General features: G+C 40.3%; 1 protein-coding gene across 4 annotated transcripts in view; it reads left to right on the top strand.

Annotated features, from left to right (window-relative positions):
* The window catches only part of SMYD2 (SET and MYND domain containing 2), a 36188-nt gene extending 12111 nt beyond the window's left edge, over positions 1–24077 (top strand). The window contains exons 4-15 of one of the 4 annotated variants that reach the window (XR_011140432.1): positions 206–266; positions 2701–2825; positions 6607–6674; positions 8332–8434; positions 10809–10919; positions 12609–12729; positions 13495–13669; positions 15108–15216; positions 17278–17438; positions 18235–18424; positions 20577–20750; positions 24008–24077. Coding sequence is in view for 1 of the 4 variants with exons in the window: in XM_068939830.1 (XP_068795931.1) it covers positions 206–266; positions 2701–2825; positions 6607–6674; positions 8332–8434; positions 10809–10919; positions 12609–12729; positions 13495–13669; positions 15108–15216; positions 17278–17358 (954 nt within the window). In the remaining 3 variants the exon portion in view is untranslated. Of the gene's footprint in view, positions 1–205; positions 267–2700; positions 2826–6606; positions 6675–8331; positions 8435–10808; positions 10920–12608; positions 12730–13494; positions 13670–15107; positions 15217–17277; positions 17659–18234; positions 18425–20576; positions 20751–24007 lie in introns of those variants that run through there. The other 3 variants (XR_011140430.1, XR_011140431.1, XM_068939830.1) reach the window with 3 other exon arrangements.
* The last annotated feature ends 1036 nt before the right edge of the window (positions 24078–25113 follow it).

Genomic DNA, 25113 nt, shown 5'->3' on the forward strand with positions numbered 1-25113 from the left:
TAATCTCTGACTGCCTAATTTGGGGCAGAGAGAATATTTCTATGGCTTTAGAAAGGTTAGTCGATTTAACTCATTGCTATTCATTGACTTCCATGCAGTGTGGATTTGGGTTTGTTTGTTTTACAGGTAAGCAGTAGCCAAAACTGCCTACTTAAAAATATTTAAACACTTTCTTGTTGTTGCTTCTTTTTCCCCTTATTGCTAGAAAGCTTATCCTGAAAGGACAGAATCAGAGAAGTTGCTTGCTGTAGAAGAATTTGAATCACGTAAGTAAAAAAGGCTTGCAGGTGAACACAGGCAGTTTTCTGTATTCAGGATTTGCTTTACCCCTTAGCCCCTCTCCAACAAAACTTTTCTGAGTATCCCACTCCTGTTGGAGGAAGGGGGTGTAAACAAAGAGAATTGTGGTTCCTAGTTTTTTTGAAAGTGCAGTGCTTTTTGTGTTTGTTTTGCTCTGTTTTTTTTTTTTTTTTGCTTGGTAGCTTGTTGGGGTTGTGAAACAAGGGTGAAAACCTAGGCAGAATTACTTAAGCCGCATACATCCATCTCATGGCTTTTCTGGTACTCTAGTGTCTTTTGAGAACTGTAATGCTGTAAAATTAAAATAGCTGGTATTTGTTACCAGGTGGCATAAAATCAGAGACAAGACAGTTGCTTGATGGTAACAGTGACTAAGGGGCTAATTGCAGAACCCTCTGGACTGTGCTTCAGTATCTGTCACTGCCAGTCAAATCTGACATGTTATATGTGATTGTGTTGAAATTCCACGTCCTAAATGCTCCAAAATAGTCCCAAGGAAAGAGATGAGGCAATGGCTTGCTTTTAACTGGAAGGCTACTCTTTACATCCAGTGAGGCAGAGTTAGAGATTGAGAAACTAGGGGACTAGTAACTATCCTGGCATAGTTCTCGCTGATCTTTCATTTCTCTTTCTTGGTTCTGGAGGTAATATTAAGGAAACAATAGGTTTGTATGTTCATGTTTCTTGCTTTGATGGCTTCCAAAAACCTTCATAAAATGCTGAGTGAATACAGTCATTTATGGAATTTGAGGTAGCAGAGCAACAAAACACAGCATGATTTCATAGTCTTACTTGCTTCCTGGACAAAAGCTTCTATCACAGCTGTTGAGACTACAGGGAAGTAAGGGGCAAAGTGAAACATTGGCCTTTTCCCCAAGATAAGTGTAATTTCTATAAGTAGGTTAGTAGGTGTGAGCTTGAGGAAGAAATGTAGGTACTGAAGTAATTTCTACATATTGTGCATTGCAGCTTATCTTCAGTGTAAAAAATTTATAAATTTGGGAGCTAAAAGGCTGAAATGTTTTTCTGTTATGGCCGCCTTGTTCCCTAGGAACCCATCTTTTGTGTGTGATTTTATTAGTAAGAACCCTGCATTCTTTCTGCCTTGTTGACTCTCCTCATCTTTTACCACACCTTTGGCATGTTCAGAAGTTGCCTCATTCTTTGCAACTTCTTGGGAGGGTGGGTTCGTGAGGAAAAGACACCTGGCTATCATTTGGAAGCTCAAAACTTCTTATTTTTGGCTTGCCCTAATTCTCATCAAATTGTCCCACTTTAATTCACCCGGTATTCTGGGATTCTCCCCTCATTCATGTCTGCTCTTATAAATCCTTTCCCCCCTCTTCTGCTGTTGTGCAGCCTTTTCTCTTACTGCCTGTTTTTCTTTCCACTGTTATATTGAGTTGGGCAAGAGAAAATGATGAGTTGCTGGCTCTTTTAGACCACCAGAGCACTGGTGAGGCTGCTGCTGTGCAAAAGAGGATTAGGAAAAACTTTCAACACTGCTTCTGAGGCAAAAAAAGGCCGAAGATAGAGAAAGGGCCAGGAGTACATAGTCCATCTTCTAGTTCTCTCTGCGTGGCCCAGGCATCTGAACGTTCTGTGGGTTCTGCATGGCTTTGGCTAGAGCTTGTCATGGGCCAGAGCAGGGTAACATTTTTGTGTCCTGAAGCAGGTGCCTGCAGTAGGTCATGTGGATTGCACTCCCAGTCACCCTCATATTGTCCTCCTACTGTCAAGGAAAACTCTGGTGACTAGCCCTAGTGTTAATCTCAATCTTTTTTAGGTCCCCGTCATGGATGGCCACAACTAGTTAAGGCTGCTACTGTTAGGAAGCACCGTGTGTTGTAAAAACAGGGATAAGCTGGCCTCCTTAAAAGGAGTCTGGGCTGGTTTGCACTGATGAGGAGTGGGTCCCTATGAGGAAGTTTCGCTATGTAAAGTGTGTTTCAAGAACTGTGATATTGAATGTGACCCCATACCACAATAGGTGGGACCAGGTAGCTCGTAAGATCGTGTTGGACAGCTGAGGATAGCTACCTGCAGTTGATATGGTGCTAGAGGTAGCCAGGGCTAGTTGGTCAGTTTTTTAGGGGTAAACAAATGCATTTTAAACTCTGTAGCCCTTCTGCCATGAGAGGAAAATTTATGTCCAATTTTCTGTTAATGTAAAGAGGTTAGAAAAGGCTTTTTTAATCCTGCATGTTCTTGTAGTGCATGTGTGGCCTTGGCAGAAGAAGCATTGCTTTGAGTGAAGAACAGAGACTTCTTGCAGCACTTCCAAGTAGCTGTTCCTTGAGGGGTTTCTGCTTAAGTACTGGCCTGTTCTAACCTAGATTTAGCCGCGGTTCATGGGGGAGTATTCCTGTTATTGAAATGGAATGTCTTCTTTGTCCACAGACCTTGACAAACTAGACAATGAAAAGAGAGAACTGATTCAGAACGACATTGCTGCTCTTCATCACTTTTATTCAAAGCACATGGAGTTCCCTGACAATGCTGCCCTTGTAGTTCTCTTTGCACAAGTAAGTTGGCTAGCACACAGTCTGCTTAGGTGGAGGGTGCTGTAGGAGTTTAGCCTTTGTGAAAGGAGCAAAATATTAACAGGAGTGGAAACGGTAGCTCTTTGCTTATTGTAGGGAGTGCTGAGTGTACTTGATGTAGAGGATGTGCTTCCTTGGCCAGAAGCGGCTGAGCATGCTCTGTGTCAGTAATGAGGGGAGATACTTGTCTGCAGACTTTTTATGAGATACTTCTCAGACACTGAAGAAGAGGAAACAGCCCTGTCAAAGTTAGGCTTCTTGTGGGCCAAGCATAGTGCAGTGGTTGTGGGACTGGCTTCATACACAAAAGGCTGCTGGTATGAGACCCTATGAAAGCAGAACTCCTTGTTCAGACTTTAAGCTTATGGAAATCCTTGATGGTCAGATGGTAATTGTGTTCAACCTTCCTTACAAAGAGAAAACTTCAGAGAATTGGGAAGAGCAGTCTGAATCTTTATCTAATCTGTGACTTTTGAATGCAATCAGGTAGTCTAGAGAGGTGAAAGAAAGGCAGGATTTCTTGTTAGATAGCTTCTGAAATTTGTCACCTCTTTCTCTCACCTGATTTTCATACACATCTAAATTGAGTATATTGTAATGGATGGAATGCTAAAAGTGATGTTTCCTTCTTTTTCTCCTTTATTCCAAAATAAGTTCATTTTAAACTTGTGCTTCTGAATAAAAAGTTAAATTGATTTTTCTTTTTCTTTTTTTTTTGAGAAGTGGATAAATGCTAACTGCAGTGACATAAGCTGAAATGGCACCACCTTTTTCGTAATAGCCTGTCATCTACCAATAAGAAGGCATAGTCACTGTTAGCTTAATACAGATGTAAACTGTTATTCTGTAAGTGAATGATTCTTTCGCATGTTCCATTGCCCATCATCCATTCAGTTGTTCATAATTATACCTTTTCCTTCAATAAAAAGTTCTTGTTTTGAAGACTTTATAATTTATATTTGTCAAAGAGATACTTTAAAGAAGTCAGGGTGTGCAGGTTCCTGTGGTGTTTCTGAATATTTTTCTGAATATTTTTCTGAATATTTTTCTGAATATTTTTCTGAATATTTTTCTGAATATTTTTCTGAATATTTTTCTGAATATTTTTCTGAATATTTTTCTGAATATTTTTCTGAATATTTTTCTGAATATTTTTCTGAATATTTTTCTGAATATTTTTCTGAATATTTTTCTGAATATTTTTCTGAATATTTTTCTGAATATTTTTGTTAGAATGTAGCCAGAATTCCCAAAGATTAAGTTGTCTTGTCTAAAATGACTTTCCCTTTATGTCCTGTCCTGGAGCGGTTCCACCAGATCACAATACTTTTACTGCCTTCTGTGAGCTGCTGACTCCCAGATCTGATATTCTATTCAGTTTTTTCTCTGGGTTTCTAATGTCGCTTTTAGACCTCAGCTTAAAGTCGTCATGACCGTAAGGGAGCTATTTACTACTGTGGGCATTGCAGTTGTTTGACCTAAAATCTTGAAAGGTCATCTGGATGATCCTCAAAAGTTTTTTTTACAGGACACAACCTTTTGAAGTTTCGACTCCAGCATGAAGCCTTTCTGGAAGAAAGGAAGACGTATCTATACATGATTTATACAAACACGTTCCCTAATAATTAACTAACTTGAGCAAAAAACGATAGTGTGGATACGCTGTTGTTGTTCTGTTTTGCTCGAACGCTTACTCTGACCTCCTGGTGCCTGCTTTGCTTCTTCATTTGGCGTTCTTTCTCCTGGTGGCTCAGGGAAATGGTTTGGGACTTGAGCATCTCTGATTCCTTGCTTACTGCTCTGTAAGGTCTGGGTGTGGTGTTGCATCCTACTCAACATAGCTAAGATATAACTGGTCCCTTTGAATGGATCAAAGATTTTTGTCCAAACCATCCTTGTCTTTCTCTGCTCTCTTGCCTGGCTGTTTGCATCCTTATGCTCTCTTTTGTCTCTATGGAACATACCTCTTCAGACAGGCACTCTTCCACCTCCGTCTCACCTTGTCATACTGTTCAAACAGTTTGTCTTGTCTGAGGAACCAGAGTCTCATCCCTTCCTTGAAGAGCTTATATAATTTTGTGCTTCCCTCTGCACCTTTGCTCTGTTCCACCATTGAAAACAACCTTAAGCTCTAGTTCTCTCTTATGTCTCTCTACTTCTTCCATGCTGCCTTTGTTAGTCATGCATTCCTCTGGTGAAACCGGAGGTGTCTCATCCCTTCTAATTCTTCCTCGTGTCGTTTCTGGTATGATGCATTCAAGAAGTGGGTTGTCTCTGACTTGGCAGAGGGGAGTTGATGATAACTCGCTACATATTTTTAAATATTTTCCTGTGATTCAGAAGCATCAAGCTGTTCTCCGTGTCTCAGCCTTTGTAGCCTTATGTTCTTACTTGCTTTTGATGTAATCATTCCCTTCTATTGTTTTTGTGTTCAGCAATTACATTTTGGTTTTGGTTCAGGTGTGCTAGTGCAGTAGCATGTTCATCTGGAGAGTCAAGGAGCCTTTGGATGCTATCTTGCTTAAAATAGCAAAATAAAGATCAAGTAATGATATTGAAGTTGCTGGTGAGTGAGTCGCAGAAACAGGACACTTTTCATAACTATGAACTCATCCTGAACAGTTCACATGAGAGGGGTGGGTTTGGGCAGTATCTAGGCATTTCAGAACTGCATTCCAGCTTGTGGGGCATAAAATTGTTCGTAGTGTTTGTCATCAACTCTTACCCTTCCAGAACAAGTACTTGCACTGTATTTTATTGACCGTCCTGTGTTCATTATAGCTTCAACTTGCTCGTGTGACAGTAGATGCTTTAATGCTTTCTGGTACTTTTGTGACTATTCTGATGATTGTAGGGAGATGTTGGTGAAGATGGAGAGAGTCGTCTTTGTGTTGGCATGAATGTGAGTTGCAGTAGAAGTGGAATAAGGAATGGAATAAAGTATTGAGGTGCATTTTGGTCACTACAGATCAAACCAAATGAAAAAAGGCTGAAACTCATGTAAGATTCCTTTGGGTTTAGTTGAAGATAAAACAGGAAAAGATTTTAAAACCTGCTTGACTCTGTTCTTTAACAGAGTGTATAAACAAGTTCTTTTTATCCTGAACTAGTGTTTAAATTAGGATTGCACTTTCTCACACACTGTCCTTTTTCTTTTGATATCTTTTATTCTATGTCGATGTGAGGTTCAAGTCTTTCTCGCTCCCAGTGTTGTTCTTGCATGTGCTGTGGTTGTAGTTGATATGTGCAGTTCTTGACCAGGTGACAGCTTCCTTGTGCTTGCTCTCCATAACGTAAACTCTGCACTGCCCTAGCCTGACTGAGTTTGCTGTTCATCCCTGCGTTGTTCCTTGCACATGTAATTCTGTTTAGGTCCTTTACTCATCCTGGCCTCTTTGGCCTCTTGAGTATCAGGCCTTATTTCATGTTTGCGGTGGTCTCGCTTGTCTGACACGCTTTCTAGCACTCTTTTCAAGCCCTATTTCTCTTGACTGGCCCTCCAAGGAATGCTCTCGTAGTTGCTGTGTCCTGAGCAAGTGCATATATTGAACTGTCAGTCCATTACAGTCCTGCATGTTTCTTTGGTTAGGGACTTTGTCCTCCCTTCTCTTTCTGAGATGTCATGTAATTCTGTACTGGTGAGGTATTAACATAACTATAAGCAAATTACCGCAGTTGACTTTGAAGTGTGAGAATGTGACACGTGAGTGTGGAGTAGAAGGCTGACCAGAAGCTGAGCTGGTGTCTCTCCCCTTTTCCCTAGGTTAATTGTAATGGCTTCACAATTGAAGATGAAGAACTCTCTCATTTGGGATCAGCCATATTTCCTGAGTAGGCTGAGTACCGTAACTTAAAAAATAACTTATTTATAAGCAAATAAAAACTATGCATGTATGGATGTAGATCTATATTGAAAGAAATTAGACAAATTAATATTAAATGTTTCATTAAGTGTTAATTATCTGTCTGTATTGTCCCCTAATAAAATTCTCCAGAATACATCTCATGATTTGCACCAGCTTTGCTGAAAAATCCAGTGATTTTGGTAGAATTGCACTTGGAATTTGCTTTGAAGTCCTAAAGCTTAGATTATAAACTATATGCAGGTTGGTAGGAAACAATGACCTACTCTGCCGGCAGGTTCTGGGCAGGGACATCGTGTAATGATCAAAGCAAAACGAAAGGGTTTGCAGGTGATCTCGTCTATTCCTAACTTTCTGTTTTGGTTGGGTATAATCTTTCACCTGGTGTTCTCCGAACAACATCCCTTCTACCTTTGTTCCTTTGCAAACGGTAAATCCCTTTCATAAATTCTTTCAGCCTCCTCAGATGTTTTTAAAACTGTGATGTTTTATGTTGCTATGACAGTCAAAAAAATATGTCCAAATGCCTCAGCTTTAAAAATAAACTGCAGATGTTAAGTGTTAACTGCAGTTTGTGGACTGGGGAGCACAGCTCTCTCTAAGGCTGAGGATGAGGAAGGTTTCTTCCAGTTAATTCTGTCCTTCCTATTTTAACATTGTAGCAAAGGAGGATAGTTTCTACCCCTATTCTTTAAAAGCCCCATATTGAAAGCAATATCACTCTCTGCTTAAATTGACTTCCTTAGGATGCATGGATTGCTAGTAGGTTATCCTTGTTGCAGTAATCTGAAACTTAAAGTAGGGTCTGATTTTTTTTTTTTTTTTTTTTTTTGATAAGTGCTGCCTATAGACCATAGTAGCTAGTCCTGGCTTCAAAGACTCTCCTCCTTTAGGCAGGTCTATGTTTCTTATCCCTCACCTACAGATTGGAAATGAAGGCCTTGAAATGCCCGGGATCAGAGATGCGGATCCTATTAAGCCAGGATCTCCTGGAATCATGTCCAGCACCTTCCTTTGTAAATGCTCAGCATCTGAGAGCCAGGTCTTTCCTACTTAACAGCAGGAAAGCTCACACGCTTGTGAACTAGGACGACTGAAGAAGCAATTATTATTTTGGTAGATTGGAGGAAAAAGAATGAAAATTATACATTGTATTTAAAGTAATCTGCAAATTGCATTTTCTTTGAGCTTGGTAGCAGGGGAGACTACTTTTCTCTAGCAGGCAAGGTTTTTGCATAATTCCTGTGCTTATATAACAAATGGACAGAAATATCCTCCCTCCTGCTTTAAACTTGGAGGCTGTTTTTTTTTTTTTTCCATACAGAAGCTGGCTAAAATTTTAACATTCATACTGTAAGAATGGGAAAATAATAACTTGCCTAGACTTTTAACAATACAATATTAAATTTATAATGGTTCATTAGCACAGCCATAAGTTAGAATAAGTAACCGTACAACCGATTTTCCCAAGGTTACTTTCATGTTAAGCCTCAGAATAAAACAGCTTGTAGAGAGAGAAACTGACTCAATTTTTAGACTTGTTTGTTTTGTGAAGTGGTGCTTAACTTTTTGTCTATTGGTTTTGATGACAGGGAGAAAAAAGGTTTACTTTTCTGCTTTTACAGTGTTGCACTGATGAACCATAGCTGTTGCCCAAATGTGATTGTAACTTACAAAGGGACCTTGGCTGAAGTCAGAGCTATTAAAGAGATTGAGCCTGGAGAAGAGGTAAATGCATTGTGTTTGAATGCAAAACTGTATACACTCACATCCTGGAAGTGGGATCCATCCTGCTTTTCAGGCTTCATTCCAAGGAGATGACAATTTAATGATGGAGGGGAAGGATCTCTTGTTTCTCAGTGAAGCCTAAGATCTTGCTTTGGGAAAAGCTGGGTTGATTCTGGGGAATGAAGTGATTCTAGGAGGCGGTCCCCTATGGTGTGTTAAAACAAGAGAAGGGCAGCAGTCACTGTGTCTCAGTTTACCCATCTGTAAAATGAGGCTTGGTTTACTGATGTTTGGCTGGTGCTTGGAAATTCCAAGATCAAAGGAAATTATTACTGCTATAATAATTCCCACTATAATAGTAGGGTAATGAAATTGGAGCCAGAATAAACAAGGTAAATGGGTGCAGATAAATCCTCTAACTTTTGTTTGGACAGAACATCCACAAAACATGAAGCTCAGTCATATCACCTCAGCAGAGTTTGACTGTGAAGTGACAGAAGAACAAGAGTGTGTATTTAGGTGGAACAAAACTGAACAGTGATGGATAAAATTCAGTGAAATAGAATAAGGCTCTGGTGTTAGCCTGAACCTTTCTCAATCATGTGGTGAATTTGGCAAGGAGTTTTGAGCAACAGGGAGCTGCTTTTTTTTCTTTAAAAGGCAGAGTTAGGCAGAGTTGGGGAGGATGTTCATCTGTCTGGATCTGCATGCGTCTGTCTAGAATCTGCATTCTCTTTGGGGATGCAGTTTGCATAGAATTTCATTGTTGTTCATTTATTAATGCTGATTTAATGGGCAAGGTTAACGCTGATAAAATACATTCACAGTTAATTTTGATAATTCCTACTGATTTCTGAAGTATATGATACCAGTTCTGGAGAAGGGGAAAGGAGTTGTTTTCCTGGGAGTGCAGTTGCTCACCATTGTGAATAAAGATGGTTTACTTGCTGGAGCAAAGGGTGAATGCCTTGGGTGAGCAACTTCTCTTTATCCCGTTTACTAAGTATTATCTGATTCTGACAATGGCAGTCACTGCAAATATGTTGTGGTAATGAACAAGGACTTAATCTCAGTTTCAGAATTTTACTGTGGAATCCTGCAGATACTTCCAGCATTTTGGGGGGCGCTTACTGTGAGAGGTGGAAATGAGGACTGTTCTGCCTTGCTTGGAATCTTTTTTTGATTGATTTGTGGTTTAGAAGCTGCATTAGTTTTACAAGACCTTATTGTTTTTGTGCAGCAATATTTAAGAATCGTACGAATGTCGATTAGTGATTTTGCCCAGGCTCTATACAGTCTTGTGGCCTCTGTCTCCCTCTTCAGGTTCAGTGTAGCCATTGCACCAGGAAAGATTTAAAGTGTCTTGCTGTAAATGCAGTTTCTGCATTTTGCATACTTCGAAAATAGGGAAGGGAGGAGAGGAGTGTGGGGTAAAGTATGAGGCCTCACAGAGGAGAAATATGAACATCTGTTGCATGAAATTACATATACTTTATTTTAAAAGAAAATTAAAAAAGAAAGTGTAAAGACTTAGCAAAACATTTCAGATGACTACAAACGAGGAAATGCAACTAAACTTGGGTTTTTTCTGGCCTGCAAAATGGCCAACTGTGCTTTGTGTATGGCACGTTTCTTCAGGGAGATGTCATTTTAAAAACGCACCATTAAAATTAATTGCAGGTGTTCTTTTTTGAAAACTATTGAAGTAGAGGAAAACTTAAAAATAGTGTATGTGAAGGACCTTTGGGATGATCAAAAGCAGGTTTTTTTTTTTTGCTTAAAAATATTGTCACTGAAGTAAATCTATATTCGTTCTCCTAGAATTGGAGCACTGGACCTCTCTTCTTTTCAGAGATCTAAAGCTCTTGTCTTAAAGTTTCTAAAGCTACTAGTGACTGCTGTTGCTCTAGTTTCTGTAGGCTTTCAGAAAGAAAAACTTAAGATTCCAGCTTCTGAAAAACCAGGCCACTGTAATCTATCCTAGGCTGGATATCTGAAATCATTATCTTCTGAAAAGATAGGCACCTCTTTATAGTCTGACAGGAGCCTGAGATTTATGCTGTGATGTTTCCTTATCTACACCTGAATCTTGCTGTCCTGGGTTTAAGCCAGGGTGATATTAGAGGGAAACTGCATAATTAATAGAAAAAGAGGTGCTGCTTTGTCGGATTGCCTTCACAAACGGCACCTCCTGGTGCTGCTGAGAGGTTTGGAATGTGAGGGAACAGGCAGGGGCTGTGGCTGTAGGGATTCACAGGTTGTATGAAGCACATGAGACGACCAGATTATACTAAAGATGAATTTGCATAACTTGTTGTGATAGATGTGTATATTTACACTGCTTTTCATTGACTACTGTATTTTCCTCCTCTAGATTTTTACCAGCTATATTGACCTGTTGTATCCCACAGAAGATAGAAATGACCGGTTAAGAGACTCTTATTTCTTTAATTGTGATTGCAAGGAGTGCATTACAAAAGAAAAGGTAATAAAAATGGTGTGAAATGTTTTTTTCTAGTTATCAAGGTACTTACCTAGGTCCTTAGATACAGCATTCTGTCTGACTTAACTAATTTTCGGAAAGCGAAATAATAGGGTTTTGTTTTTGTTTTTTTATCTAGAAGACTTTCCGTTACACATTCTTTCCACTGTAATCACGACACATTAGGAAATTTCCTGGTAGACGCTTATTTGAAGTTGAACTACAAAGGGCAGATGAAGACTTTGTTAAAAACTAGATAATTATACTGTGTATCTGCATTACTTGGCCAAAAAAATTTAGTTCAGAACTCACTATTTGTAACTGCATGTTTTCTTCCTCCTCCTAGCTAGTTAATCTTGCTTGGGCATTTTTTGTGTCCTGGTCTGGGATAAAGTCCTGCTGCAGTCACTGGCTGGGGCGTCTCAGTCAGTCCTAAGTGATGTTGTATGATATTGCTGGATGATTCAGAAAGCCAACAGGATCTGTGAAACAGGATTTCCCGTGATTAAAAAAAGCGTATTCCTTCATCATGTCATACTTACTCACGGAACAGTCCTGGGTGACAGCTGCTTGTGATCAGCAGGCCAGACTTGCTTTCATTAAGCACCCAAACCCAGCAGATACTGAAACAGCTGTGCCTGTCCTACCGGTTGTTTAGTTATCCTCTGCTGGAGATCCTAGTAGAACTGAGCTTCGTGTGGCTCTTCTGCCGTTCCGGTCAAGATGGGTCTGACTGGCATAATCCTGATCCTGAAGCTGCAGGTCACTTATTCCCTCATTTTCACAGAGGGTCTCTTTTTAAAAGCTGCTTCCCAAACTGGCCAGACAGACTCTCCTTCCTCTAAATGGGTGTCATCTTTTGTAATTTTTTTTCAGCTAGTACCCAGTATTCTTGTTTGGAGCCATTCCATTGATCTTCTAGTTGTGTTTTTTCCCACAGTTCCCTTGATAATTTTGCCACTAAGTTTAATGAAGCAAGGATTTCATTCGTGATTACTAACAACATGCTACTCATGGAATCACCCGTCACTCAGCCTCCTTCAGTTCTGAACAAGTATCCCTCTAAGCCCTCTCAGCTGACAGGATGAAAGAAATCTATCAGCAAATTGAGGCTTAAACAGCGAAAGATTGTTTCCAGATTGCAGCCAACTCTTCGTGAAGTAGTAAGTTAGACGGAAATATAAGAGTAAATGGAGCTGTCCAGCAGAAAGTCAGTGTATAATAAAGAAATGTGTGGAAATGGTCTTTTTTGTTTAGATATGGAGGATACCATTCTGTCTTTAATATCTTCCCATTTTCCATTGAGGTATCATTTGTTGGTAGGCCTAAAGTATCTTAAAATTAAATTTATTTTAATCCCTGATCTCCTGGAAGCAATGAAACTTCCTGTGTAAAACTGCTTTCATCACAAAATTGGAAAGCTCTTGGACCTTCCATGAGAGAGAGGGACTTCATGAAACTGGAGAACGGCAAGTGAACTGGAAGGCAGAGGATTTTAGGATTTCCAGCCAAGGCTTTAGAGAAAAATTGCAAGGGCACATTCTACCTTTGTTCTTATAGTCTTTGAAGAGTTGAGGTTCCCATCTATGTCTTTTTATTAGAGTAATTTTGTGTAGCAGGTGCATCGTTATTTGTTGGACCTGGAACCTGCATTTATAACTTCATAACATTTTAGCGTTGTGTTTCCCTTAGGATAAAGAGAAACTGGAAATCCGCAAGCTGAATGATCCTCCATCAGCAGAGGCGGTATGGGACATGATCAAATATGCCAGGAATGTGATTGAGGAATTCAGGAGAGCAAAACACTACAAATATATCCTTTGTCTCACGCTGACTCCAGTGGCTTGCTGTGTGACCTAAAAATCTTATCTGGTGACTTGTGTCAAAAGTACCTGGGGGGGAAAAATGTTATGGCCATTAGAATTTGGAATGTGCCTCTGTCCCTTTTGTGTCCAAACTCTGAAGAGTTTTCCCTGAGAACAAATGGCAGTTTACCACTGCTAGTGTTGTGGGATTGGAAGACCCTAGGTTTGTTCCTTCCTCTTCGGTTTTAAATTTTTATCAGTAAGGCCTAATACTGTCTTCACAGGACAAGCCAGAGACAAGTATAAGTGTGAATGTGTGTGTATGTGGTTAGCGTGCGGTAGTATTGCCTGTTTTTGAGAGACTGCATGCTAGGCTGTGGCAGCAGCTGATGGTCACAGCCCTACCTGTTGTAACAGTGGTGCAGTGCAGGAAAAAAAAAGCAAGGTTCACTGGGCCAGAATTAGACCAGGCTATCTCATGCCTAATTCTGTACCCACTGCACACAGAGTTTCACTCCCCCTTCTTCTGACATCTCTGGACCAGCAGCAATTCATAATTTTTTTAATTTTTTATTTTTGAAATCCCAAAGCTAGGTTTGTAGAACAGAATGCCTTAGCTCTGGAGTTGTAGCATAGAAGTACTGATGCCATTTGAGAGGGGAGGACTTTTCAAGACCATTCTGAACAAGTGTAAGGCAAATCTTCTTTGGCAGTACCACATAGCTGTTTAATCGAAGACCATCTGTTTATTGCATTCCTTGACTTCTTCATACCTCCTACTGAATTGTTGGAGATTTGTGAGCTTAGTCTGGACAAGATGGGTGCAGTATTTGAAGATAGTAATGTTTATATGTTACACATGATGTATCAGGCCATGGGTGTCTGTCTTTACATGCAGGACTGGGAAGGTGCACTTCGTTACGGGCAAAAAATTATCAGACCATACAGGTAAATGTAAGACTTTTTACTGCTGTAGTTCAGTAATCTGAATAACTAAAACATGTTTGGGCAGAGATCACTTCTCTGGGTACATATTATATAAGCTTGCTGTCTATGACATCAGTACTCAGAAGGGAACGTTTAAGTCTTGGGACAGATTTTGTTAACATCACAACGTAGCCTGCAATGTGTAGCAAAAGGTGACTGTCTGAAATTCCTGCCTTGATCTCTCAAAATAAGTTTTACCATCTTGGTGGGTGCTGTGACAGTTCTGCTTAGCTAGGTAAATACTTTTTTTTTTTTTTAAATATCCTGCTAATAGTTTTCCAAAACAGGGCTTTGAAGTGCATCTGCAGTCAGTATTTTGTTCAAGGTAAGTGAGGCAAAGCCCAGGTTGTTACTGTCGACCCCCCAGCCGGTCCTGTCTCTGCAGTAGCACAGCAGTCACGATTGCAGGGAAGCAGAGCCGTGTCCCAGGGCTGGGGCTGAGCAGCAGAGGGAGCTGGAGCTAAGCGCAGCTCCTGCCTTGGAGGCTAAGTCTGTTGGTGCCCTGACGTCCTTGATCTCCACCACCCTCGAGCTCGTGGTGTGGGGGTGAGCGCAGGCTGAAGCCCTCACTCGGGGCAAGGCAGCACACAGCCGCAGGAAAAATTAGTATTCTTTGTTGGTTTTTTTCGGGGGAGAGGGGGAGGAGTGCCTTTAAAGCAGTGACCTTGTTCATTACAGCCAGCCAGTTACTCACTGAATCCAATCCTGCTGTGAGTCTTCCAAGCAAACTCTCTTCTTGAGACGTGGCTTTCTTTCCAGACGGGCTGGGGGGAAGCACAAGCGAAGCTCTCCCTTCAGAGCGGATGCCAACGTCAAGTCACAGATCGCTTGGCAGAGAGCAGTGATACAGAGAACGTGCCAACACGCTCCCCCTGGGAGCTCAGTACTATTTATCATCCCTGGGCCTTGCCCAGCTCCTCTGGCTCCGAGCCTGGCATTCCAGGTCAGCTCTGCTGAACCAGGCTCTGTTAGTTCAGCGTGCTGCAAGTACAGAATAGCATGTGCGCTATGCATGCCGCCAAGAGCCCTTTGCTTTCCATTAAAGGCTGACTGTTGTGGAAGCAGCAAAGTTACTTTTGTGGGTGTAGAGTGGCTCAGAAAACTAGTAACAATGCAATCTCTTTCTTTAGTTGGCTGGATTAAAACTAGTGACAGAAAGTCATTGCCATCTGACAGCTGTTCAGAGGCATATGGTAGTTTCGGTTCAATTCCCAGTTGACAGGCATCCCCATCACAGAAACAATTGGCGCTGGCTTTTGGCAGGCAGAGCAGAGGGGACGAGCGCTGAATGGGCAGGGGCAGCAAGAGCCAACCTCATGCCCCTCAAGAGGGGACAGGGCTGGGAAAATGCTATGAAACTGCAGGGTTTGATAAAGCTGCATTTCTTTCTCTCTTGCAGTAAGCATTACCCCTCCTACTCGCTGAATGTTGCATCCATGTGGCTGAAATTAGGGAGGCTGTATATGGCGCTGGAGAACAGAACGGCTGGAGTTAAAGCCCTAAAGAGGGTATTTCCTGGTTTCTTCATTTGTACTAGTTTCACTTTAGGCATGGAATCATTGAAACACTAAGTGCTTCTCTGTCAGTAAACCTAGCTTGGTAGATAGTGCAACATGTGTTAATATATTTGGTTACTGGAGTTATGTCTCAGTTTTGATTTATTCCAAAGATGTGGTATAGGATTGTTCTCTCACACAAAGGGTCTTAGCTTTCTGCAATGAACTTCTACTGTAGCATTTGGAATGAGTATTATGGTTACATCACTTCTGTCATATATTCTTCACTGAGTTAGAGCTGTACTAGCGTAAATGAAGCAGAACTCTTCTCTCCTTTGCTAGATAAGGACAGAAAAAATGTCTGGCCCTTAAAAAAGGGACACAGTGTTTCATTGGTGTCTATGATTTCCATATCCAAGTTAAACTAGGCATGCTTTTGGTGGTTATTTGTTCTGGAACCAATTGATTTTTAAATAGCTGAAGGGAATTCAATGCATATGGTAATGCTGAAATTGGCAAATACAGCATTTGGGTTTACATTTTTCTTCACCCCTCTTTATTAGTCTGTTCTTTATTCTTTAGGTCTTTATTCTTTTTTTATTAGGCTGTACCATGTTTCATGCCTTTCTTCCCCTATTGTTGTTGGACAAAAGTTTATTTTAGTTTCTTAAATGTCACTGACTACTGTAGTGTATAATGACTTGGTCTGGAATGTCGTGATATTTTTCCTTTTCTGATGCTGGCAAGTTTTTAGCCAGCAATAACAGACCCATCCAGTCATCATGAAAGATACCACAAAAATATACACTCTAAAATGTAACCAATACCTTGTTTAAAATTAGCATAGATTTTTCCCTTCTCTTTAGTGTTAAAGCTTTGACTAAAACTGGGATTTGTGCCAGTGGGTTTGTGGAATGGGGAGGTGGAGGGGAACTGTAGGTAGATTTGTTGGCATAGTTAGCTTCTGAACACAAACATTTTCTAATGACTCATTTTCAAAAGCTGCCTACAGGAACTGCCCAAAGTTATCCCAGTCCTTAACGTTTGGGATTTAGTAGAAAAACAAAGCCATTGCTCTCTGTCAGTTTGCAAGCAGCTCAGGCAGAAGGCTGTCATGTTTTGTTTTGGGCAAGAGGGGAAACGGAGTCATTGCCCACTGCTGCTCAGGTAGAAGCAAGCTAAGGCTCATGCTGTACTTACTAACAAACACAGAGGGTAAATCTGCCAACGCTTCCTGAGAAGAGAGTAACTAAATGCTCTGACTGTGAGGTTGCTGCCGTTCCTCACTTTATTTTAGCGCTTTGGTCCTTAAATGTTCTCAGACATATTCCTAATTTACTTCTTTCAGTTCTATCTATGCTGTCTTTTCTTCCATCTGTTTGGGGCCACTGCTATCTCTTTCTCAAGTGGAAAGCTTGCCTGTAAAACCCACTCTTTAATGCGTTTGTGGATATTTGCAGGAAACTGCAGTAACGTAGGTGTGACTATCTGAAACATTCACTCCTAGGACCAGAGCTGTCTCTAGGTAACACAGCAGGGAGTCCTGCACCGCAGAGATTCAGAAATCTGACAAGATCTCACTTCAGTTGTTACACAAGCAGTCACTTCCTCCTTAAAGCATTGGTAGCTCCTGGAAGAGGTGAAGGGTTTACAGAATGAAGTCTGAAACCCCTTAAAGTAACTTTTGCAATAGCCCTGCTCATCAATCTGATAGCTGAAAGATAAATTGGTAGGAACAGAGCTGTATCTGATACTGGTTAAGTCCTCTGCTAGAATATTCCCTACCCCACTTGCAGTTTTCTCTCCTAGAGCTGGTTGCATTCAAAGTAGTTTTGTAAGGAATGTCATTTTGAAAGGTGCTTTAGGATCCTTTAAGATGAAAGATGTATTCTATGAATGTAAAAACCTTTATTACTTAGTTTTGAATTTCATTTTTATTTCCTACTGGCTTTATGACTACAAGGGGACAAAAAGTAGCTAGAGGTGTCAGACTGCTTCAAACCTCTGAAGAGAGTATTTATAGCCTGGTGTTATATATGAATCAATTGTGTGAATATTTTTTTCTTTTCATAGGCAATTGCTATCATGGAAGTAGCACACGGGAAAGATCATCCATACATTTCAGAGATCAAAAAGGAATTAGAGGACCACTGAGCCTTTGAATCTATGCAATCCTTCAAACCTTTATTTAAAAAGCCTTGTTATGGAAGCCTTCAGGAGTGCTTTGAAAATTGGTAGCGTATGAACACATTTCTGTTCTGTAATTGGAATGACAAACACACTTAGGCCTTGGAAAATGTTTCTAGCTTCCACAAATCTGATTGCCTTTTTTAACGGAAACATCATGATTTCATAGAGGGTATGCGTTTTGACAGATCAGGTGCAAAGAGGACTACTTTTTCTTTATGGATTTTAATGTTTCCTGTGTAAAGTAAATAAAGTGGTCTGACCCTTCTTGACTTTATTTATATATTTACATGAATGCAGAAGTTTTTTGCCCTCTACTTTCTCCCAAGATGTTTGTTTTATTTATACAGGCTAATTATTAGGCTGTAGGCTTTTTTTTTTTTTTTAAAGTATCAGGTGTCCATTTTTGTTTGCAATGGCTTAGCTCAGAGAAGGAGGATGTGCGGATGATGAATTCTGTGCCCTGTGCAAGAAAGCCATCATCTTTCTCTAAAACAGTTAATCTGCAGGCCCATCACTGCTTCTACCAGGTGGGAATTCATCTCTAAGGCCTTAGAGCTCAGTATGCATTGAACAGAGAATGCCAGCACCTAGCTCAGAAGGACAGCATAAGGCTTGAACTGTATAACATCTGCCTTTTTAATCCCTTTTACAAGTTACACTGAATTTATTACAGAGGAGAGCCCATATTTCCTTACAGCGGTAGATTAAAGCTATTCTATTAGTTTGTTAGCAATTACTGTTAGTTGAGGAGCAAGAACATATTGTAGGGGAAAAATCTGAAGGGACTTGGTTTTCTCTGCACATACCTAAGTAAGACACTAGGTTTTTTTTTCAATTTAGATCAGTGACAGGCAATTGCTTTTTAAGGCTGAGGAGGAAAAGGAGGGAGAGAGTGGCCTTATACAGCTGAAGCATGTTGCAGAGTAAAGCTGTATGCCCATTCCTTACTTCTGTCAAGCTTATAAAGTTGGATGAGGGAGACGGCACATGACTGTTGTTCACGAACTTCATCCTGTGTTCATTCTTGTAAGTAAGTAGTGCTTTGAAAATAAATTTGCTCTAGAAAGAGGGTTTGTTAGATTGTTTTCCTGAAAGCTTTTACTGCTCTAGCAAGCAATTGTTGGTGGAGTAAATAAAGCTTACAAGTCCAGAGAGCCAAGGCCCCTTGCCACAGCCCCAAGCCTTAGGAAGTATGTACCACAGTTGACTATTTTTGGCCTAACTTCATCTTGTCAAACAGCCTATTTTTTCCAAGAGAATACCACCTCTATTTTAGAAAAGGGAAAGCTGGGCTCTGGACATGGCCCCAGCTGTATTCCAACTTTCAAAAATCAGATTAACCCTGTGTGGGCACCAGTATGCGTCTTGCCCCTATAAAACTGGATTACTGTTTGCAGAAGGTTCTTTGAAATTCACTGTGGCCCTGGCTGGGCCAAGGGAAACTAACAGAAGCAAGATAGGTGCAAATATAAAATCTTAAGCTTGTATGAGAAAGAACACAAGCATGGCTTTCCTTGAAAAAAATGGTTTATTGTATACTGTGAATATGAAGGACAGCTTTACCAAAAAAAAAAAAAAAACATAGTGACTGAAGACATTCTCATATTTGAAAAGACATATAAGAAACTATTTACACAAAGGCAGTGAAAGAGGTTTAAAAAAAAGTTATTGCAGTCAATTAATGCTGAACAGAACTTTATAAAAAGAAAAAGAAAAGAAACAGTGCAAAAATACTGTCAAAAGTAATCAGTTCTATACACAAGATAAAACTGACAAGCATAAGCTTATTTACTGATATGAATAATACATTAGAATATAAAATAGCATGCATAGAGTTTTTTTAAAGGCTTTCAATAATATAAAATAGTTATGCTGTTCAGCCAGAACAGGAGGGTGTGGGGCAGGGGGGGAGGGGGCGAGGAAAGAGCATATAACTGCTGTCTCACTTGTCTGCAAAATGTGTACATACAATGAGGTCGTGAAATTGTTAAATCACTGCTTTGCACTAAACTGTAATGTAGAGTTACAGAACAAATACAACAGGAATCACCAAAATACTGAAGTAAAACAGGACAGTAAAATCCAGTGATGTAAAACTTAAACATGTTATTTCATTTAACACATGTCCCACACAGTTATATATGGGAATAGTACAGTCATCTGCATGTGTAAACTTTCTTCCTTTGTAAAATAGCCAAAGAAAGGTACTTTACTAAGGAGGAAAAATGTGTTTTCCATAAGGAGCAATCTCAATAGGATAATCATGCTACTAACAATGTTTTTGGCAGTATAAACTTATTTTCTTTTAAAGATTCAGAGTAGCAGCAAGAAAATATTTTTATTTAACATACACAAAGAGGAAGTCTTTGTTCATATAACGTATAATTAAGCAAGCTGTTGAACTCACTAACACAGGACATTGTGAAAGCCAAAGGAATAAATGGGTTTGAGAAGAATTATGCAATTCATGGAAGATTGTTCAGTCAGCATTTAATTAAGCACAAGGTGTGGGATATAACTTATACCTCAGGAAGCCCCTAAATCATTGATTGCCAGGCATGATGCTAGAGGTGGTTCTTACATTTCTTACCTCACTGTCGGCTCCCAGCCACTATCAAAGACAAATGTCATGAAAGTACTTTGTAGGAAACTTTCCTCGTTTGCCTGTGTTTGCATATTAGGGAAGACTGCTATGGAAGTATTTGGCGCTGGACATCCAAAATACTGAGTCTCCTTACCTGGGTGATTTGGACAAGTAAACTCCTAGGCACTGTATTCATTTCAGGGCTCTGCTAAAGTATTAGTCTTTCCATTACTGTTAAAACTGTGCTGGGATTGTTCAGTGAAAGCTGCTGTTTTACTTATATTGACTTATATTTCACCTAGCGGAGGCAGAATCCTGTAATACTAGCATGTGGGAAACTCTCAATAAGGGTGCACACAAATCACAGGCATCAAAACCTTAACACACTGAAGAACCATGCTGAAAAACAGCTGAGAGGAACTGGGGAAATTCACTGTGTTTTGTAGAGTATCTTACGATAACAAAAATGTTTATTTACTTTCAAAAAATATAAACAAACACTGCTATTTTTTTGACTTGTGCACTAGTGTTTTGAGTCACCATTTAACAATAGTTTGTCTGTGGCTAAGAGCTCCATCTTCTCATGTTTGCCCAACAGCCCAAGCAGCCAGCTGTTCCCTTCCGCAAATTACAGACCTTCACATCCCTGCGAGTCAAGGTTACAAGTGCCTGCATGTACAATGTCCTCCTCTCCAAACACTCACATGGCAAGAACCGCATTTGTAGTTCCCGTAGCACCAGCGTCTACGAGAAAAATTCAACGAGCCTCTAGGCAAGGCTAAGAATGAACTGCAGGGCTTGGGGGGGGGAGGGGGGGGGAGGCCTCTTGTTTTCAGGATTTGGACCTTGTAACCTTTCTCCTGTTGGCAGCAAAAAATCTACACCCAAGTGCCACATGACTGTGGTCATTCATTAGCAGCTTTATTTATAGCGTACTGGCCAAATAATTATGTTTTTAATGCAGTACGTCTCTTTCAAGATCAGCTCTAGCTACTTGCTCCTTCAACAAGATGCATCCTTTATTTCATGAAATGGGAGCCACCCGGGTTCTCTGGATGTAAGACATTCTCTTCTAAAAAGACAGGGTGGCAAAATTTAATTCTAGCCTCTCACTGATGCAGAAGAGCTGCTAGAGCAAGTGTCAGCCGTATTGGTGCTTACCTTTTTCAAGCACACAATTCAGAAATCATTAGCAAGACTGGCAACAGCTAATTCAGTCATCATCTCATCCCAAGACACCCTTGGGAAGGCAGCTGTTGAGAATGCAGTATGGTCAGTAACTGCTGAATTTGCCCCAGAAGATCTGCCTGCTGTATCCTAGTAAGAGATTTGTCAGCATTTGCTTTAGGGTCACTTGTGGCCTACAGTGACACAGCAAGTATCAGGTCAAAAGCTAAAACTGATTATTAGCTTAAAATGATCTTCTGTATTGAAGCACTGAGACTAATTCATTTCCAAACTATATTTTACCATTTGCATTTCTGGCTGTTTACAGTAAGGGAATAATTATTAAAAAAAAAAAGCAGCTTTTGAAATTATGCAAATATTTAATATTATTTGCAGTTTAGGCAACTGATTTAAATAAGTGGAACAGAAACATCCTTCAATATACTTCTTAAAAATGACTGCATTAGCAGTTAGGTTGAATAAGTTCTCCCAGGGGTGTCTCACTTCAGTTGAAACGCTATTTTAGGGAAAAGGTATTTCCAATAAAGCTGAGTATTCAGGGTCCCTATACACCTATATAGGTAGAAGTTTGTGGGATCAAGCTTCATCTTTCCTGAGTTGATCAAGGACAAGTGCTGTCAAAGCAGGACTGTGGAGGAGCTGGAACATGCAAGCCAGAGCAGCTAACTACAGGCACTGGCCAAGTTCCACCATCCTCCGCTGAAGCATGTCAAGGAGGCAAACAGGATGTCAACAGCACTGAGCAGACCATTTGTGGGCAGTGTCAGAACTCAGCAGTCATCTCTCCCATCCCTGATCCAGATAGTGTTAATCATGAAATGCTCAGACCACAAACTACAAACTTTAACCGAAAATGTGATGCCAACAATCTCAATACCATCGTTAAGTTTAAAGAAAAAAAAAAAAAAGCTGTTTAGTAGCAACATTAAATATAGATAAAAAGTGCATGAGAAAGGAAAATAAACATAATGGACCCCAAAATCAGACTTATTCAACCACTCCAAGTTCTCTCTTACAAAGTAAATGAAGGAAAATAGGCTAAGTGTGCTGGAGTGCAACTGGCAAGGCTTGGAGAAGCCTGTTTGTTTCTTAAACTCTTTCAAGATGCAGCTCCATTCTTAGAAAATCGATGCATTTTTGTAAGATTTTTCCATCCAAACTCTACTTCAAATGGATGAATATGGTTTCTTGTAACCAACCCATTGCCATGCTTTGATGTTAGAAAGTATGCAACCCACAAATAGCAACTCAAAACTGTCCTCCTTTTCTGTTTAAACACTGCTGCTAAGTCTGTGGGACAGAAATTAAACAGTCCTGTTTCTTTAAGTCTCCTGCTTTCATTCCTATGACTAATGAAATTGGATACAAAATGCATTTTCCTGTCACTCCCTAAAGGTTAGGAAATACTGCCCAAGCAATTTAGGTCTGATAAAAAGTACAACAGGTTCAAAGTGAGAAGAGGGTTCATTTTTTCCCCTGCAAACTGTATCAGATTTCAATCATAAAACATTGACATGCTGAAGTTTGGTTGCAAGCTGGGGTGGAAAGGAACCTCTGAAGACACGCACCAGCCCAGTTCACTTATGATATTAGCAGATCTAGTCAAGATAAAATCTAGCAGGAAAAATACATTGAAGTCAGATGAAAGGAAAATTTTTAAATTATCATTCTTTCACAATAAAAGGGAAAAAGTGAGTCACACTGCCTTCTATCTACCATACCAGCCATGTTAGGAGTTAATTGGAAATGACTGTTTACTATATGGCCATTTATTTGCTTCATTAATAGGCACTGACTTAATTTGGAAAGGCTTTTTGGTGCCATTTTTTAATTAATATTTTTCTAAGACACCTTTATGTGTCTTTGTATAAAAGACATTTGCTTAATTTTCTTCCTTTTAAACACAGCTATTTACTTTCTCTTATGAAATAACTTTTTCTACACTTACTGTGGAAATACTAGTATACATTTCAACCAACAATAGCTGAATAGTAAGACACAGAATTATTTTCCCCTCTGATTTTCTACCTCTCAATTCCAAGTGGAGCAATGGGACTTGACAGCTCTGAGTTCAAACTTAATTCATCATTAGGAAATTATTCAAAAAGCTATAACGAGATAACTAATTTAATACACTTTGCTTCAAGGTTTATTCCTTGGCTTTTTTCCCAGATATAAAGCATCTCTGTGCAATTATCATGCAGATGCTGCTGAAAAGACTTTAAATGGTTGCTGCTAATTTAACAAGAGACATGTTGGCATTAGCCAACAGAAGAAATTAGAGCAAAACTGAAGTTGAATGAAAGCTCATGTGATCCTTAAAAGGAACGTGGTCAAGATATTATAGCTAAATAACTCATAAGCATTTGCTGGTAACTAGAAGTTTTCACCACAACTCGTCTCGTATCACTAGGTCTGTATTGCATAGCGCCAAATGAAAACACAGTGGAGTTTTAAATGCCTTTTGGGATGCATTCAAGTACCGAAACTTAGATTATGCTCCCACTGATTTTAGGGAAAGGTAGGTGCGTAGGTCCCTTTAGCGATCCTACTGAAGCTGAGGGTGCATGTATAGGCTTTGGCCTTTATGCATTGACTTAAAGCTATTATGGCTTGGTTATACACATTTAAAACAAGAACAACAACAAAAGCTTGAACTTTGTTGCCAACAGAAGGAAGGAAATTTTAGAAAACCAGCCTTGTGAGATGGCCACAAGCAGGCATAGTATTTCTGATTCTCTTAAACAGTAACTGCATTGCAAGCTTGCTGGATTATGATCTGTTTCCACAGTAGGTTTTAGGACACACCTGACTTTTTTTTTTTTTTTTTTTCAATTGCAGATGATGCTAAACTGAGAGGAATGGCTGATATACCAACCAGATGGTTGCACTGCTATTCAGAGGGACCTTACCTGGCTGGAGAAATGGGCAGAGAGGAAACTCATGAAATTCAACGAAGGGAAGTGCCAAGTCCTGCCCCTGGGCAGGAATAACCCTGTGCACCAGGACAGGCTGGGGGCCAGCCGGCTGGAAAGCAGCTCTGCAGAGAAGGCCCTGGGGGTCCTGCTGGACAACTTGGCCATAAGCCAGCAATGTGCCCTTGCGACAAAGAAGGTCAATCGTATCCCAGGCTGCATTAGGCAGAGCATTGCCAGCAGGTCAAGGGAGGTGATCCTTCCCCTCTGCTCAGCACCAGTGAGGCTAGATCCAGTGTGCAGGATCCAGTTCTGGGCTCCCCAGTACAAGAGAGACATAGAACTCTAGGAGCGAGTCCAGCAAAGGGCTACTAAGATGATTAAGGAACCAGAGCATCCCTCATATGAGAAAAGGCTGAGAGAGCTGGGACTCTTCAGCCTGGAGGAGAGAAGGATCAGGGAGGATCTCATAAACATGTAGAATTAAGTGATGGGAGAGTGTAAAGAAGCCAGAGCCAGACTCTTCTCTGTTGTGCCCAGGCACAGGACAAGAGGCAACAGGGACAAACTGAAGTGAAGAAAACACTTCACTGTGAAGGTGGCTGAACATTGGAACAGGTTGCCCAGAAAGGCTGTGGAGTCTCCATCCTTAGAAATATTCAAAACCTGACTGAACACAGTCCCAGGCAACCTGCACCAGGTGAGCCTGCTTGAGCAAGAGAGTTGGACTAGGTGATCTCCAGAGGTCCCTTCCAATTCCAACAATTCTGTGATCCTGTGACTTGTTTGGGAGTTCGGGAACTCCTGGTCCACAGGCTCCAACAATACTTTACTTGACCTATCCCATCTGTTACTGCTGAAGCTTTTCTTTGCAGAAAGGCTAATGACTGCATTTCCCATAATGCTGTGGCGTAACAGCTGTATGCTCAGAAGAAGTAAACACTCTCATCCAGCAAAGAGAAAAACAGTAGGAAATTGGGAGATAACAAAACCAGGACATCAGACTGTTCATCTGCACAGGCTATAGAGACA

This window comes from Struthio camelus, chromosome 3 (genome assembly GCF_040807025.1).
Source record: "Struthio camelus isolate bStrCam1 chromosome 3, bStrCam1.hap1, whole genome shotgun sequence".
Classification (NCBI taxonomy): Eukaryota; Metazoa; Chordata; class Aves; order Struthioniformes; family Struthionidae; genus Struthio; species Struthio camelus.